Consider the following 18,212-nt stretch of genomic DNA (forward strand, 5'->3'; position numbering starts at 1 on the left):
AGCATCAGAGTCCTCATAGGGAGGCATAGAATAATCCTGTTCAGAAGAGGAATCAGAGGAAATAGAATCCTGATCAGAAGAATCATATTCTGTGTCTTGCCTAGGCCTCTTATCAGGAAAGGTATGGGAACCCCTGATCAAAGTAATTAGGTCTTCGGCCATTTTAAGCATCTGTTTTTTTAGGCATGGAAGTCTGAGTAGGAGAATCCTGTACTTGTTTCTTTGTCTTTAGAGCTGCTTTAGTCTTTGTCTTTGAAGCTGAAGATGGTTTAACATATAACTGTGTAGGTCTGAAAACACCCTCAGAAGCCGATGCCTGCACAGCGGCTCCAGACCCATCTGAGGGAATGATTTCCGAGTGTCCAATACCTTGAGTATCCAGAGGCCCAGTCGGCTCCACGTGGGAGTCGGAAGCAGCCTGTGGCTCTGAGGTAGCGGGCGCCAGGGGCTGCGAAAGCGCCTCACTGAGAAGCGGCGACTGGCCTAACGGAGGCCACGTCGTCGGTTTTGGACCTCAGATGCCTATCCTTTTCCTTGTCCTTGCGTTTTTTGTAAACTCCGGTCGTCGGCTGTTCTGACAGCATTATATAATTAAACCTTCGGCCAAAGTAATGAAATGCAAAATCGAACCAACGCTTAATAGTGCGTTGATTAAATCTAGCACAAAACCGACAACTAGCAACGTGGAGATCAGGGCCTAGGCAAGGAATACAGTAAGAGCGAAAATCCTTATGAGGTATTTGCTTCCCACAAGAAATACAATTGTTAACTTTTTCTGACATCGGTCTGGAGCAAGAAAAAAGTTTCCCCAATGGGGTACTTAGCTTTAATGAAGACTTTGGCTCTGAAATTCGTATTTGAAAATCTCAGGAGTCGGCCGACCGGCACTTGCGAACTGCTTTTGCTTCAGGCACCGCGCAGCAAGAAAGACTGAAGAAAATGGCGTCGGCTGCATCTTTTATACCCCTGGTGCACTGACGTCAGGGAGGAGGCGACAGCAACCGACGCCGGACCTAGACTTTGGAATTCAGGCGGACTGCGGGTAGCCTGCCAGCAGGATAACCCAAGAGTAATGACTGTAACAGTGAAACACAATGAACATCCCTGTAATATCTATCAGGTTTTCTGGAAGCTGGAGGTAGAGAGTCAGGGGCCATGCTAGACTCCGAAAAGGCATCATCAACCATGTCCAGTACAGGAGGTATAGCTAAAGGCCTGTGCTGGGGCAGGAGTAAGAAATCCCTAAGCCTCTTTTTAGAATCAGAGAAATCCTGACTTTCCCAACAAAAATGCTCCCTGAGAGTATGCAAGGTTTCAGCAAAAGAGAAATTCTCTGGGGGAAGCAGAGGGAATAGAGTCTTCAGCATCAGAATCCTCATAGGTAAATAAGGGTAAATCCTGGTCATCAGAGGAAACAGAAATTTCAGAATCCTGGTCAGAAGAATCTCAGTCCTAGGTCTCTTAGAGGGGGAAGGTTGGCTTCCCCTGATTAAAGTAATAAGGTCTTCAGTCATTCTTATCATTTGCTTTTTAGGCATAGAGGCCTGACCATGCGGTCTGGGTGTCAGTTTTCTAGGCATGGTTCGAGTTTTAGGCCTTGACGAAGAAGATGGCGTCGGTTTAATATGCAAGTCAGTAGGCCTGAATACCCCCTCAGAAGCCGGTGCTTGCACAGCGGCTCTGGACCCATCCAAGGTAGACATCCGCAGGTTCCACAGTAGAAGCATCTCGCGACATCCCGGACTCCAAATGGGTCTCAGTAGAGGCCTACGAATCTGAAGAACCAGGCATCAGGGGCTGCAAAAGCACCTCACTGAGTACCGGCGAACTGGGCGGTCTCTGTCTTTATCTTTGTGTTTTTTCGGAATGTCGGAAGTCGGATGGCTTACCGAAGACATATCAGGATAATTGAACTGAGCACCAAAATATTTAGAAGTGCAAATACACCGACAACAGACAGTTTGTGGTTGAAATAAGGCACAAAACCGACAGCGAGGTACGTCGTGGTCAGGGCCTAGGCAAGTAATACAGTATGAATGAAAATCTTTATGAGGTATTTGCTTTCCACAAGAAATGCAATTATTTACTTTTACTGACATTGGTTTAGAGCAGGAAAAGGTTTCTCCAACGGGGTACTTAGCTTTTAGTTGAAGACTTTTGTTCTGAAACTCGAAAACAGAAATTTCAGGAGTCGGCCGACCGGCACTTCCGAACTGCTTCTGCTTCGGGCACCGCACGGCAAGAAAGACTGATGTAATCATGTCGGCTGCATGTTTTATACCCCTGACAACGAAAGTAGAGACAGCAACCGACGTAGGACCCAATACTTTGTTAATCAGGCCGACTGTGGGCTACTGCAAGCAGATAACCCAAATGTAAGCACTGCAACAGTGAAACACGAAGAACATCTTTATCTTATGTAACCTTTTCCAACCATTCCCACACATTTTATATGCAAACATTCTGGTCAAGTTCGAAAGCAAGTGGCTTGGAAGTAAAGTGGCTTGAACAACCTCCTCCACACTCTACCTTAATACTTTTTGTTTTTCTAGTTATGTCAAAGAATATCACCACCTCCTCTCTGTTGCTCCCAACTAATTTCTCATTCACAATTCTCTAATACCACAATCCTCCAGATTTCTTCTACCACTAGTTAACATCAGACACCTCCTTCTCTATGTATGGAAAACACGCTAAATGAAATACTTTTACTTCACTATTTATCAGTTTTAACATTTGGATAAATCGATGCAAGAAGGAAACCAATTTCCAAAAGCACCATGCATGCATCCCAGCATTCCAATCTTTTAGAGATCTTCTACAGGTCGCACACATTCATGAAGCTTAAAAGCCAGAATATGAGTGATTCTCAGCTGGAAAAAAAAAAAAAAAAAAAGACATTTTCCAAACATATACATGTTGTATTTCTTCTTGTTCAAAAGAAGGGGAAGTGCTGGTCAGCCAAAAGTAGGCTTCAGAATTCTAAGCCACTTTTCAAAGAAGGGTCATTACGGATAGAACCAGCAAAAGCAGAGGAGTCAGTATATTTGTTCATCTCAGAGTCAGAGACCTTAACCCCCTCTGACTCAATCTTGGGTGGAAAAGTACAGTTGTGTACACTTACCATAAATGTAGATGTTCGAGTGTATTCACTGTTGCAGTCATCACCTGTGGGGTTATTCCTGCTGTGGTAGCCTTCGGCCGACCCAAATACCAGAGTCAATGTTTTTGTACACCGGCTGCTGTCGCCTGTAGTCTGACGTCAGGTCGACAGTACTATAAAGCAAGGCAGCCGACGTCATTGCATCAGTTTTTCTTGCCCTAACCCGTCAGAAGCACAAGGGAAAAGAGATAATTAGTCCTGGTGGCTAAGAGCCACCCTGGGAAGCATGTGTCCCCCTAGGGGGATGGAGGGTGGGAAACCAAGTCTGCAACAGTGAATACACTCGAACATCTACATTTATGGTAAGTGTACACAACTATACTATGTTCTTTGTGTTTCACTGTTGCAGTCATCACCTGTGGGAGGATTCTCAACGCTGAGGTAAAGAGTGGAAGGAAAGAGAGAGTCCTAGGTATGGGTCAGGAGGCCCAGCAGAACTGCAAAGGCAAACCCTGCCCTAGACTTCGAAAAGAGAGATAAGTGGTAATGCTTTGTAAAGGTATGGACAGAGGTCCAGGTGGACACTTCCAATATGTCCCTGGTAGGTGGTACTCTGAGGAAGGCAGTGGAAGTTGTCCTAGTGGAGTGGGTACGGATTGACCTAGGGATGGGTTTCCCATGTAGTCTCTGTAGCAGAAATGGATACAGTGTAAAATCCGTTTGGATATGGGCTTCCCCTCTGCCCCTGGGGCAAAGCTTAAAAGAAGCTGGTCAGTTTTTCTAAATGGCTTAGTGTGGTCCAGATAGTATCTGAGTTGCCTGTGCACGTCTAGTGAGTGAAGAATTCTTTCCCCCTTGTTTTCAGGGTTGGGAAAGAAGGTGGGATGGTATATGGCCTGGTTAAGGATCACATCAGATACCACCTTGGGCATAAAGGAGGGATTAGTCCTCAGGGAGACTGTCTGCATAGAAAATTATGAAGGGCTTGATAGCCATGAAAGCTTGAAGTTCTGAGACCCTTCTGGCAGAGGTGATAGCTAGTAGGAAGGCAGTCTTCCAGGAAAGGTATTTCAATTCTGTTGAAGCGGCATGTTCAAAAGGAGGTAAGGTTAGTTTCTCTAACACATAATTCAGGTTCCAGGGTGGAGTAGGAGGTATTCTGGGAGGCCTGATATTAGAAGCCCCTCTGAGGAATTGCTTAACCAATGGATGAGAGAAGAGGGGTGGGTCTGAATCATAATGGGCAGAGATGGCTGAGGCATGGATTTTAATAGAGGAGAAGGAGAGGCCACTATTGAGCAACTCTGCAAAGTAATCCAGGATGAGGAGGGATGGAAGGTTGGGAGGTACTGTCCCCTTTTGATTGTTTCCAGAAGCAGAATCTTTTCCATTTTCCTGCATAAGATTTTCTTGTGCTGGGCCTTTTGGCCTCTGTCATGATGTCCAGGACCCGTTTGCTCAACAGTGACTTCTTGTTAGTTTTTAGTGTATGAGCCATGCTGAAAATTTGAGTGTCTGTACATCTGGGTGCAGTACCTTCCCCCTCTCCTGGGTCATGAGGTCTGACCTTAGGGGAAAGCAGCTTGGGGGACTGTAAGGTCAGACTTCATACTAAGGGGTACCAATGTGTCTGGGAAAATCTGGAGCGATGAGGATGGCCTTTGGTCTCTCCTCTCTTATTCTGATTAGAACCTTGGGAAGAAGGGGCAGAGGAGGGTATGCGTACACAAAGAGGGAGCTCCAGGGGAAGGTCAAGGCATCCACCTTTCATGCTACGAGGTGATACTCCCTGGTGCAAAACTTGTGCAGCTTGAGTTTGAGATGCCAGGCAAAGAGGTCCACCTCTGGGGTCTCCCACTCCTGGGGGATTTGCAGAAAGATTTCTCTGTGGAACTGCCATTTGTGGAGGTCCAGTAAGTTTCTGCTTAGGTGGTCTGCCAGTGTGTTGTTGATCCCTGATAAGTACTAAGCAATTAGGTGCAGCCCCATGGAGGTGGCCATAAGTCACAGACTCATGGCTAACCTGCACAGGGGGTAAGACTGGGTGCCCCCCTGCTTGATGATGTACCACATTTTTGTGGTGTCTGTCTTTATAAGGAGGACCCCTGGCTGAGATGGGGTTGAAAGGAAGTCAGAGCATTTTGCACTGCTATCATTTCTTTCCAGTTGATGTGCAAGTGGTGTTGCTGGGCATTCCAAAGGCCTTGGGTACACCTGCCTGGCTAGGTGAGCACCCCCAAGCTATGTCTGAGACGTCGGTGGTGATTGCCCTGGCCGGAATGGCAGAGGATGAAGGGAAGACCCTTGTTCATGGCACAAGCCTCTGCCCACCAGAGAAATTTGTTCCTTATGCAAGGGATCAGTGGGAGGGTGGTCTCTAGGGACTGAGAGTGCCGCCACCAAAGGTTCTTTAAGTACCACTGGATCTTGCTCATGTGAAGCCTGGCGAGAGGGATAAGGAGCATGCAAGATGCCATGTATCCCAGGGCTTGCAAGAACTTCCTCGCAGTGAGGTGACTTCTGGAAGCCAGCTGGGTGAAGTAGAGAGGCAGGAAACTCTGCTTTTCTGGGGATAGGAAGGCCATTAAGGTTGCTGTGTCTAGCACAGCTCCCAGGAAAACAATTTTCCTGGTGGGGTTTTGCTTTGATTTTTTTCTCGTTGATGGTGAACCAGAGGCAAGTTAGGAGTTTTTTGACAAAGAGAAGGGCCTGGAGCAACTTTTCTTTGCTGTTCGTCTGAATGAGGCAGTCGTCCAGGTAAGGGTAAATCTGCACACTTCTCTGTCTGCAGAAAGCTACAGCTGGGGCCAAGTATTTGGTGAATACTCTGGGAGCAGTAGATAAGCCAAAGGGCAGTGCAGAGAACTGAAAGTGCTGATTGCCTGCTCTGAAGCTCAGGAATTGTCTGCACGATTCCCTGATGGGGATGTGGAGGTAGGCATCTTTTAGGTCTAGTGTCACTAGCCAGGCATTCTGAGCGAGCATAGGCATGAGCTGCTGCAAGGTTAGCATTCTGAATATGGAAACCACCAAGGAGGTGTTCAGTTTGGATAGATCCAGGATGGGGTGCAAAGTGCCCTCTCTTCTGGGAACAAGGAACAGTCTGGAGTAAAAACCTTTTCCTGTTTGATCCGGAGGGACAGGTTTCTATTGCCCCTAGGGATATTAGGGGTTTTACCTGTTTTAATGCCTCTGCCCAGTGGTTTGGGGGGACGTCTGGGTACCCTCTTGGAACTGGAAGTTTGCTGAAAAAGAATCTGTATCCCTGAGAAATAATTTTTAATACCCATTGGTCCTTGGTTATAGAGACCCAATTGTTCTTGAAGAGGGTGAGCCTTCCTCCAAGTTTTAGATGAGTGAAAGGAGGGCAGAGGGGGGAGGGAGAGTCATTGTGAGTGCTTACCATAGAAGCTTGGCTTAGAATTCCCTGCCTTGGAGGCTGAAGTGGTCCATTGTTTGCTTCTTTGCTAGCCCTGGGATGGGGGCCTGGATGTCCTGTCCCTGCGGGGCTTACTTTGACCCTGTCTGCTGTGTGCAGGCAAGGCCAAGTGTTTAGAGGGGAAGTTCCTGCTGAACCTGGGTGGTTGAACTTGAAAGAAATCTTGTACTGTTTGCATAGATTTTGTTTTGTCTTCCATCTTTTTAAAGCACCTCTTCTGCTTTTTCCCCAAACAGGAATTCCTTATTTAGGGGTGCATCAGCAAGTTTAGACTTGACATGATCGGGGAGAGGTTGTTCCTTCAGCCATGTACGTCTTCTAATAACAGATCCTGTCACTGCTGCCCTGCTAGAGGCTTCTAGGTTGTCATATCCACATTGTAATGAATGCTTGGCCACTTGACAAGCAGAGTGTAGTAATTCTGCCAGCTCTTTTGAGTTGGCACCGTCAGGGGAGGTAGCAATCTTCTGTTTTAATTGTTCCAACGTGTGTTGATATTTTAACATATGGAACGGACAACTGAGTGCTCTGACAGCTAAGGTTGCAGAGGAGTATACTTTCGTATCCCATCTGTCCAGAGCTCTGGAGTCTTTGTCAGAAGGAAGAGGATTCTTGACAGAACTAGTCCTAGCTCCTTTGTGTCCCTGTGTAATAACCTCAGGGTCTGCAGCAGGGGTCCTGTACAGGTATTTGTGAGAATTCGGTACTCTGTAGTAGCTGTCAGGTTTAGCTGGGGCAGGAGGCAGGGCATCAGGGGCTAAACTGGATTCAAGGAAAACATCATCCACTACTTCTAGAATAGGTGGGATGGCCAGTGGTCTGTGCTGGTGCATGTCCAGAAACTCTCCAAGTCGTTTCTTTGACTGTGGGTAGTCCTGAGATTCCCATTGAAAATGCTCCGAGGGAGTGAAGGGTTTCCCCGAAGGAGAGATCCTCTGGAGGGGAGGCAGATGGGATAGATTCCTCTGCATCTGAATCATAAAACAGTTAAGGGCTGTTGCTCCTCTTCAAAGGCAGAATAATCAGAATCCTCCGACTCCTGGTCTGTCAATTTCTGGAGAAGGAGGAACCCTTTTCCTTTTAGGAGTGGGGGCTTGAGTACCTCGGATAAGGGAGATGAGATCCTCCGTCATTTTAAGCATTTGAACTTGGTGTGGGGGAGCAGTTGCAAGATGGTGGCTAGAAGCAGATTTCCTAGGAGTGGCCTGGCTTCAAGGCCTACGAGAATCCGCCGGTCTCTGAGAAACTGTAGTCGGAAAAGTAAATGTCAGTTTTTGTCTAGAATCGGTAGTGTGAACGGCCTCCTCGGAAGCCGGTGCTTGTCTCATGGCTCCAAACCCAACCAAGGGAGAAACAGCCAAAGGTTCGGAAGACGAAGTGGATTTCTGAGGCATACCGGACTCTGAAAGGGTCTCGGCAGAGGCCTGCGTAGAAAGCCAGGCATCAGGGGCTGCAAAAGCACCTCACTGAATTCTGGAGAACTGACGACTTGCTTAGCGGTAGTGTCGTCGGAATGCTTAGCCTTGTGTGGCCTGTCTCTATCTTTATGTTTTTTCAGAATGTCAGCGGATGGTTGGCCGACTACCTCCATATCGGAATTCGAAGACAGAATATGAAAATAATTGTCTACAAAAAGAGCTCTATGGCGAATGGTTCTCGCATTAAATAGGGCACAGAACCGGCAATGAGGGACGTCGTCTGGGCCTAAACAAATGATACTGTAAGAAAAAGGGTCTCAGTGTGGGATCTGCTTTCCACAGGCGAGACAATTATAACTTTTTCGGACATCGGTTAGAGCAAGAAAAAAGGGTCCCCAACGGGTACTTCGCTTTAGATGTTTTCAGCTGAAATTCGACTTCTGGTAGCGACCGACCAGCACCCGTGCAAACTGCTTCTGCTACGGGCTCCACGGCAAGAAAGACTGATGTAATCACGTCGACTGCCTTGCTTTATAAGTACTCACGACCTGACGTCAGACTACAGGCGACAGCAGTCGGCGCACAAAAACACGGACTTTGGTATTCGGGCTGGCCGAGGGCTACCACAGCAGGGATAAACCCACAGGTGATGAACATGAACATCTACATTTATGGTAAGTGTATACAACTGTACTTTTCCACCCAAGATGGAGTCAGAGGGGGCCCTGAGATGACAAATATACTGACTCCTCTGCTTTTGCTGGTTCTGTTCCTAATGATCCTTCTTTGGAAAGTGGCTTAGAATTCTGAAGCCTACTTTTGGCTGACCAGCACTTCCCCTTCTTTTGCCCTTAAGCTAGATCCTTGGGGGAAGGGGGTAGCTTATATGGATGGTAATACAAAGTACCTGCAAAGTGTCTTCCACTGACAACAAACTGAACTCTCTAATGGTAAAGTCATGTAGCTGCTTGATCACATTCCACTATGAAGGGAGACAGCACAAATCCAACATAATTGAAGAGGCAGCTCAATACAAAACACTGTGGACCTGGATGATGCAGAACAGCAAGTAGAAACCTTCTATGCTCTCACACACAAACCAAGAATTTGGGGAAGGTGATTAGAGTAGTCTCTGTATGCCAAAATGCATCCTTGCAGCATGCGTTTAGGGGACCCTATGGCCCACACAAAGAAAGGCAGCTTGCTGTGGAATCCATAGAGGGTAGGCACAGTGCTTAGCTCTAAAAGTCACTCTTTAAAGTAGCTGCCAGAAAACCACCTCTCTTGCCATCTCCTTGGTCATGTGCCAGAATGAAGGGCAGGCTCAATCTCTTCGTAGCCAAGGAACAGCAAACAATAAAGAAACAAAGGACATCAGAATGGCAGACTTAGGTGGAAGGAGCTTTGGCTGGTGTCTTTCTCTTGCTCTTGTCAACTCCTGTCTTAGGGCACACACATCAAGTAATCTTGCCAAGCTCTGTTCTGCCTTGTACAGCAGCCATCCTACTTACACTAAGATATGCCTCAAGCTTCTCCATCCTAAGGAGCGTGGCCAAGGTGAAGACACTTTAGGTATTCAAGGGTGCTATGTTCCTTTCCAAGGTTATGTCTATATGTGTCCTGTTTGGAAATCTAAAAGCCGAAGTTGCTTATGGCTTAACACGTTTTAACATTCTTTGGTAATGAATAAAGGAAATTTTCTACACAGCATGCTAGACTCAAAATCCAAACCATGAAAGCAGTAAGAAAGAAAGAAAGAGGGAATCTGACATCAGTCATGTCCTAGTTTCCAAACTCTGCTACCACAGCACACATGGCTGGAGGCTGTGCACCCTATGAGCAAGTAAGTTTACTGACTGAAAGAATTTTTCTGAGGAAAGGTTTTCAAGGACTAGTTGCTAGTGGTTATGGGGTCTATATTAGATCACCAAACGCTTAGGTAAGCGAACGGTGATTAATCGACCCCATATAAGCAAAAACTTACAAAACCAAACTGTCAGAACAGCGATTGTTTTCCAAGGGAAAAAAAATCGCTGTTCCAACAACAGAAAATCACATTAAAACATCAAGTGGGGGGCTGTGCCCCCACACCCCCCTACTTAAATATACCAACTCCAAGAACGCACTACAGTGCCAAAAACGGCAAAGTACCGAAGCGGCCAAGCAAATTCTTTCCCAGGGAAAGAATTTGCTTACATGCCGCTTCGATATTTTTTCAGTTTCAGTTTTGTCAGTTCGACCAAGAAGTATTTGAAAACGTTTCTTCGGTCTGCTGATAGGAACCCTGGTTATCTACTGCAGAAGACCATCTCAAAGTAAAAGCCATTACATTTCTAACATCTAACATTTTACAAGTACTTTCACTACCTTTTTAGTGAAAACAGAAAAGTGTAAATAAACAGAATGAAGTTACTCTATGGCAAAAACATTGTGTGTGCTGTTCTTTTTGTTTACAAAGAACCAAAATGTTTTGCAAGTTTTAATTAATATTTTCTCTGTTCACATACAAGTACTGCAGCAACATACCAAAAATTCATGTGCTGCAGCTGTAGTCAACAGATTTTACATTAAAATAAATATCCTTTAATTGCTTCACAAACAGTAGTGCTACAGTTGATTACACATTTGGTGAATCCAGAATAAACAGATTGGCACTACTGCCTATCTAAATCATCTAGGTTTTCTGCATTTTCCTAAGATGGCTTCAAAGCACTGAGTAAGGTTTAATTGTTTCTTCCTTTTAGATGCAAGCATTAGAACAACATACCGAAACTTCGTCTTCTGCAGCTGCATCCATATTGCTGTCATGGAAACTGGACGGATCATCTTCATCCATATATACTGGAGGCTCATAGGATGTCATGAAGGTTGAAGGCCTGTAAAGGTGTTTGTTAAGAGGGTGTTGTTTTCTACTGGATGACTAGGGAAAGACAACATTAAACTAATGTTAGTTTACACAACTCTACTTAGGCTTTAGGTCTTTTAATATGGTCATGTGCATTCTTAAATTCTCTTTAACCAGAATAATTTATTTTGCCAAAGACAAATACATGCAATATAAATAGATATCCCAGTAACTGTTTTTATCATATAAACTAGACAGTGTGTTTCAAAAGGAATACATCATCATGTGTACTATTTACTGCCACTATTCTCATTTTCCAGTCCACCATGTTATGACATGGTGCAGCATTCAGAATGGATATAAACAAGTTCTAGCCAATGTTTGGATGGCTGCAAATAGTAAAGAAATTCTTGAAATCAGCTTGGCTATATTACGGCAGAATACATGATACAAAAGCCAGTATAACAAATTTCGACTCTTCTCCATGTGTAGTTCTTCGATTACAGCAGTTAAATTAAGTGCTAAAATGTGGAACAGTGAAGTGTGTCTGTGGCGAGTCAACTATTCTGAGCAAGAAGCAATATCAATAAGGAGACAGAAACGGAGAGATCACAAACCAACAACAGTGTAAGTGGTACACATGGTTTACTGAATCAAAAAGCAAGGTGAGAATGTTATTGCAGCTTGGCTCCAAAGCCTTTACTTGCTCTCAAATATCACTTAGGCCCCATCTATGTCCCTGAAGCCTGTTGAAGATACCTTCTACTCATCAGATTACTGCAACAAACCTTATTAAAACACATCTTTGCATCATATCCTGACACTTTAATCATAAAGCAAACAATGTTTAACCTGTAGCTCTCGTCCATGACAGAAACACAAAAATATTCAGTTACATTATTATTTCTTTTTTAATTCAATAATGTTCAATATACAGAACTGAAACAGTAAGGAAAAACATTCTGGCAAGGAAGGGCGAGCAAGTCACATGACTATACTTTGTGCACCTCCTCTATGTTCTGCTCAACATGCTGAACACAAAGGAAGAATGATAGAAACTGCACCACACCACTTTAAGAAAGTTTCATAATATGACAGCTGGAAGATCTTGCATGCCATACATTTGTTATGAAGCTCTAACACTAACTATACAACTAATAAGAGGAGCAACAGAAGTCAGTCGTACTTCAAAAGCAAAGCAACTGAAACCCATAAGCTGAAGTATTAACATAATGCTGCAGGTTGTGAAATTAGGAAAACAGGAGGGGCTGTGGCTAGGTTCAAGAGTGAGGAAATGCACAGCTGCATTGTTGCAATAGTAGGATACTGAGGGTTCTTGTCAGAGACAGAAAGCCAGAAATTAGGAAGGGGGCTACTCAAGTAACAGCAGGGGTCTGTACTGCATCCAAGTACTAGTACTGCAGATTTATTTCTTTCAAACGTATCTGAGTGAACAAACTACAATCTCTCTCTGTTGAGGACACAAACAATGTTTAGCAGTGGGGTACGAGGAAAGGAATCTACAGTAGGATTTGGAAAAGCTGAACAAGTGAACTTAAATGTGGCAGTTGGGGTTCAATGCAAAGCAATGCACTTAAGCCACACCAAGCCTTCGCAAAGTACTAGCTACAGGTGAGGGTGGAATGGATGGCTACATACGAAGAAAAAGATCTGATGGTATTTTCACACCTGCAAAGGACAACCTTGAAAAGCAAAGTGAGAAAGCAATGGCAGCAACAAATACAATGCCGGGATGCTATCCTCAGGTAGGTAAATGCCAGAAGCAAGAAGTAATGCTCTCACTATACAAAGCCCTTGGTCCGCCAACAGGGAGTACTGTAAGCAGTTCTTGAGGCCATACACAGAAATGTACATCAAGCTGATGGAAAAAAGCTACATTCAAAATGCCCATCATTTAAACTGGTTAAAGTGATTAAATACAACTAGAGGTTAGAGGAGTTAGAGGTTTTCCCACTTGACACTAGAAGAGAGGGGGAGACATAGTAATGGTATCCAAGACCATATCCAATAGATGTGACAGGTCATTTTGAACAGGAAGAACAGGGGAAGGAGGATGGCACAGGTGGCAAACTGTAAGGATCAACTACTCTTTGGATCTCCAAGAGTACTTTTTTCACAGATAGTGTAGTGGAACAATGCAAGAGGCTGTCAGAATGGGTGGAGGACAAGAAACCCACAGAGGTAGTCAAAGAGGGCATTCGAAAACATAAAAGGGGAAAGGTGGAGATGGGGTATGGTGGAGATGGGGTGTGGAATAGAATAGTAAGGCACTTGGATAAGCGAGACAGAATGAAATACAATCTGAGGTTATATGCTGGAAAAGAAGATATTTGATCACTGTAACCAATCTAAATGATGGGAATTTTGTTTGAGTGTACTGTTAACTGTCCTCAATAAAATATTTTTCCTGATCTATACACTAACACAAGAAAGCTTTTTGATTCCTTCATCCATGGGCTAAACATGGCACCACAAAAAAGGAGAACTCCCACTTGGGACCAATGTTCTACCTTCTGGGCTGCAGATCTTGGGTGTTTTAGGTCCAGGTATAATAGGGTCCCTTATTGTCGAGACAGAAAGCAACTCAAGAAGGGATCATCTATGAACAGGGAGAACCAAGGGGTTGTCTTGGATAAAGGGGGTAGTCTTTCTGAGCACTAAGGGTATAGTACAGTCTAGGAAGATTTATGCTAGAGTCGTCTGCCAGTGAGTTTTGCTTGCCTGGCAGGAACTGAGCTTGCAGATGGACCTGCATGTCCAAGGCCGTATTCCACAGGGCCATGGCTGGGCTGCAGAGTGGGTTCCCCCCTGCTTGCTGATGTACCACAACTGTGGTGTCTGTTTTTATTAGCAGATGTCCTGGTGACAGCAGTGATCTGATAGCTGTTAGAGCATGCTGAACAGCTAGCATCTCTTTTTGGTTGATGTGCAGATGAAATTGACTTGGACTCCAGTGTCCCTGAATGTACTTGTTGTCTAGGTGTTCCCCCCATGCATAGTCTGAAGCGTCTGTGGTTAGGGTCTGGGTGGCGTGGGGTTGAGTAAAGGGAAGTCCCTAGTTGTGGTTACATGCCGTACCCACCAAAGAAACTCTGTCCTTAGACTGGGTATGATAGGAATGACAGTTTCCAGGTCCTGAGAATGTTGGCACTAAAGACTTTTGAAGTACCATTGAAGTTTCCTCATATGCAGTCCGGCATACTGAATTAATAGGATGCATGAGGCCATGAACCCTAGATCCTGAAGGATTTTCCTTGGGATAGCTGGGTTCTGGTGGCCATTTGAGTGAAGTAGTCTGTCAGATAGGCTTGTTTTTCTCTAGTAAGGAATGCCATCTGGTTTGCTATTTCCAAGCTTGCTCCAAGGAATACAGTCTTTTGACCGAGGACTAGTTTTGATTTCTTTTTGTTGATGGTGTACCCCAGGGAAGTTAGAAGGGTTTTTTTTTTTTTTTTTTGCTACAAATGTCAGGTGCTGAAACAGCATTTCCTGACTGCCTGAATCAGGCAGTCGTCTAAGTATGGGTAAATTTTAATTTTTCTGTCTGCAGCAGGCAATAGCTGGAGCCAGGCATATTGTGGATAGTCTGGGAGCAGTGGATAAGCCAAAGGGAAGTGCAGAGAAGTGATAAAGAATAGATCCTGCCCTGAAGCATAAACATTTTCTGCATGAGTCCCTGATAGGGATGTGCAGATGGGCTTCTTTTAAGTCTAGGGTGGCTAACCAGGCATCTTCGGCCAGCATAGGAAGAAGCTGCTGCAGGGTGAGCATTTTGAATTTTGGTACCACCAGGAAGGTGTTTAGAATGGAAAGATCTAGGATTGCATGTCAAGTGCCCTCTTTTCTGGGTACCAGGAAAAGTCTGGAATAGAACCCTTGACCTATCTGTTCTGCAGGAACAGGTTAAATTGCCCTTATGGAGAGCAGGGATTGAATTTGGTTTTGTGCCTCTGCCCATTGGTTTGGAGGAAGGTCTGGGAACCCTTTTGGGGTTGTCAGTGAGTGGAAGTAAAATTTGTACCCCTGGGATAATATGTTGAGGACCCATTGGTCTTTGGTGATGGAAGTCGAGTTTTTTGTATGATGGGCAAGTTTTCCTCCTAGGGGCACGAGCAGTTGGGCAGAGGTGGGGAGTTGAGAAGTCATTGTGAATTATTTCCGTAAGGGGGTGGCTTAGCACTCCATTTTTGAAGTGGAGGCACTCCACTGCTTAGATCTCTGCATACCCTGAGACTGTACTCTGGGGGGGGGGGTCCTGTCTCCCTTGGGGGTCAAGTTTGAGATAGCCATGAGGGGGCTGGAAAGGACCAATGTTTTGAGGGGCAATGTCTACTGAATTTAGGAGGCTGTACTTGCAAGAAACCTTTGACTGTCTGCATAGATTTAGCTTTTTCTTCCATCTTTTAAAGAACCTATTCTACTTTGGTGCCAAACATTCTCCTTGTTCAAAGGAGCGCCTAGTAATTTTGATTTGACATGGTCTGGCAAGGTCTGCTCCTTAAGCCACGCATGCCTTCTCAGTACAGAACCAGTGACTGCTGCCCCGCAAGGCGCTTCTAGGGCATCAATGCCACATTACAAAGTATGCTTGCTGACTTGGCTTGCAGAATGCATAAGCTGTTTTATTTCTTTATTTTCTGCACAGTCTGTAAATGTAGCTATTTTTTGCTTAATAAGTTCCATGATTTGTTGTTGGTACTTCAACATGTAAAACTGACAATTCAAAGCCCTAAAGGCAAGAGTTGCAGAGGTGTATATTTTCTTACCCCATCTGTCTAAAGTTCTGGAATCCCTGTCCGAAGGTGGGATCCTTAGCTGTAGTTGCTTTGATACCTTTAGGCCCCTGGGATATGACCTCTGGGTCAGCAGTAGGATTTCTGAAAAGGAATTTGAGAGAGTCAGGTACTCTGTAGTACCTGTCTGGTTTCCTAGGAGCAGGGGGTAAAGTATCAGGAGTTATACTGCATTCCATAAAGACATCATCCACGACATCCAGGACTGGGGGTGTTGCTAAAGGCCTATGTTGTGGCAAATCTAGAAATTATCTGAGTCTCTTTTTGGACTGAGGATAGTCTTGGCATTCCCAGTGGAAATGCTCTCAAAGTATGTAAGGTTTCACCAAAAGAAAAATCCTCTGGAGGAGAAGCAGGGGGAATGGATTCCTCTACATCTGAATCCTCATAAGCAGATAAAGGCATGTCTTCATAATCAGACACCTCAGAGTCGTCGGACTTTTGGTCTGTTAAAGCTGCTGGGGACAGGTCTCTCTCTCTTAGCAGGGAAAGACTGACTTTCCTTAATCAGCATAATAAGGTCTTCTGCCATTTTAAGCATTTGATGTTGTGGCAAGGAAGCAAGCGCTTGAGTTTGGGTCGTCGTTTTTTAGACATAGCGAGTACTCTTGGCCTTAAAACTCTGTAGTTTTGGACAGAACTGAAGATGAGAAAGAAGTCGTTGGTTTGTGTCGAATATCGGTAGTGCGAAGAACTTCCTCAGAAGCCGGTGCCTGCTCAGCGGCTCCGGACCCATCCAAGGTGGAGACATTCATTCGCAGGTTCCGTAGCCGAAGAAGAGTCTCACGGCATATCGGAGTCCAAACAGGTCTCAGTAGACGCCTGCGAATCCAATGAAGCAGGCATCAGGGGCTACGAAAGTGCCTCACTGAGTACCGGCAAACTGGCGACTAGCTTAATGGAAGCGTCATCGGCAGTTCTGGACCTGTGCGGTCTGTCTCTGTCTTTATCCTTACGTTTTTTCGGAAGATCAGTAGTTAGATGGCTTACCGAAGCCATTTCAGAATATGGAGACAGAGAACTAAAGTATTTAGTGACAATAAGGGCCCGACGACGAATAGTTTGGGCGTTGAATAAGGCACAAAACCGACAGCAAGGTATGTCGTGGTCTGAGCCTAAACAGGTGACACAGTAAGAATTGAAATCTCGGTGTGGTATTTGCTTTCCACAAGCAAGACAATTGTTAACTTTTTCTGATATCGGTTAGAGCAAGAAAAAAAGGATCCACAACGGGGTACTTGGCTTTAGAAGACTTCAGGATAATTCAATTCGGAATCAAAAACCCAGGTAGCAGCCGATCGGCACTCGTGCGAACTGCTTCTGCTTTGGGCTCCTCGTCAAGAAAGACTGCTGTAATGGTGACGGCTGCCTGTTTTTATACCGGATGACCTGACGTCAGTCCTGGAGCGACAGCAACAGATGCTACGTCTCTGGTATTCAGGCCGACTGAAAACTACCTGCAGGCAGATAACCCAACTGTGATGACTGCAACAGTGAAACACGAAGATCATCAGGGAGAAGGGGAGAGAAGGCCTACAGGTCTTTGTTCTAGTGTATGGAAGATGCAACCACTGTTAAGACGGTCTTGCAGGGATACCTGGAACAGAAGTTTTGGATATAACAGTCTAATAAGTAATGGTACCTCAAATTAATTTGGGTTCAGTGAAGGCATTCAGATTCAACATCTACTCATGGGAATGCATTCAGAATAGCACAAGTGGCACACTGTGCCAAAGAAGCCCCAGGTCACAGCTGAAAACGGTCTGTAGACCAGTCCATTTACCCCATTACCAAAGTGAAAATATTTAAGTGTAATAAGCATGGAGGTGGTCATTCTGGTTTAATGCAAGATTCCACAACATTGTGGCAAGTCTGCACAGGAACACATGCTCACTTGTTTGCTGTCACCATAATACTGCCTGTCATCCACCACACTGGTGGCATAAAGCATGCGTCAGCTGCCACCATCTTCAGATCTTTCTTGACATGCAGTTAGCATTGTCATTGTCATGCATACTTTTCATTGTGTCTATCACAAAAGGGTCAAGGTGAGATAAATCTTTTATGGTCTGCCAAGTACCCTCCTACCAAGGGACCAGGAAGAGTCTTGACTAAAACCCTTTTTCAGGGGCTAGAATTGGAACATATTCTATGGTTCCCTGTGAAACAAGGCCCTGGATAAGTGGTGAAAAAAGGTGGCCTGACTAGGTGGAGGAATTTCCCTTGACGGGGGAGGGGCTCCCTCCAAGACATTTTGCAACCACCTTGGAAGATAGATAAGACCCATACACCTGAAGTGATGAATTCCCAAGCTGGGAGGGACATTGCAAGTCACTTGGACAAGGTGGGGGATGTTTGGACAGAGGAGGGAGGCAGAAGACAGACTGAGGCTGATTTACCTGGAAAAGTTATTTTCCAGATTTAGGCTCTCTGGTATTTTTTTTTCCCTGATATTTCTCTCTTTTTTTTAAACATCACAACAACAACAACATTAAATGATCACATGTGACATAGGCACATTTACATTCATATAAAAGTAATCAAACTGTATTCACAAGTTCCAAGCAAAAATCCTAAATATTCTAGACTTTGT

The 18,212-nt window shown here is 44.9% G+C and overlaps 1 protein-coding gene across 4 annotated transcripts in view; it reads right to left on the reverse strand.

The window, feature by feature from the left end:
• Positions 1-18,212, reverse strand: part of ZZZ3 (zinc finger ZZ-type containing 3) — a 1,369,419-nt gene that overhangs the window by 97,685 nt on the left and 1,253,522 nt on the right. For all 4 annotated transcript variants that reach the window (XM_044085855.1, XM_044085854.1, XM_044085853.1 and 1 more), the window contains one exon: positions 10,728-10,880. In XM_044085855.1, the coding sequence (XP_043941790.1) occupies positions 10,728-10,880 (153 nt within the window). The remainder of the gene's footprint in view (positions 1-10,727; positions 10,881-18,212) is intronic.

Source organism: Protopterus annectens, chromosome 10.part0 (genome assembly GCF_019279795.1).
Source record: "Protopterus annectens isolate FY-2018-M chromosome 10.part0, PAN1.0, whole genome shotgun sequence".
NCBI lineage: Eukaryota > Metazoa > Chordata > Ceratodontiformes > Protopteridae > Protopterus > Protopterus annectens.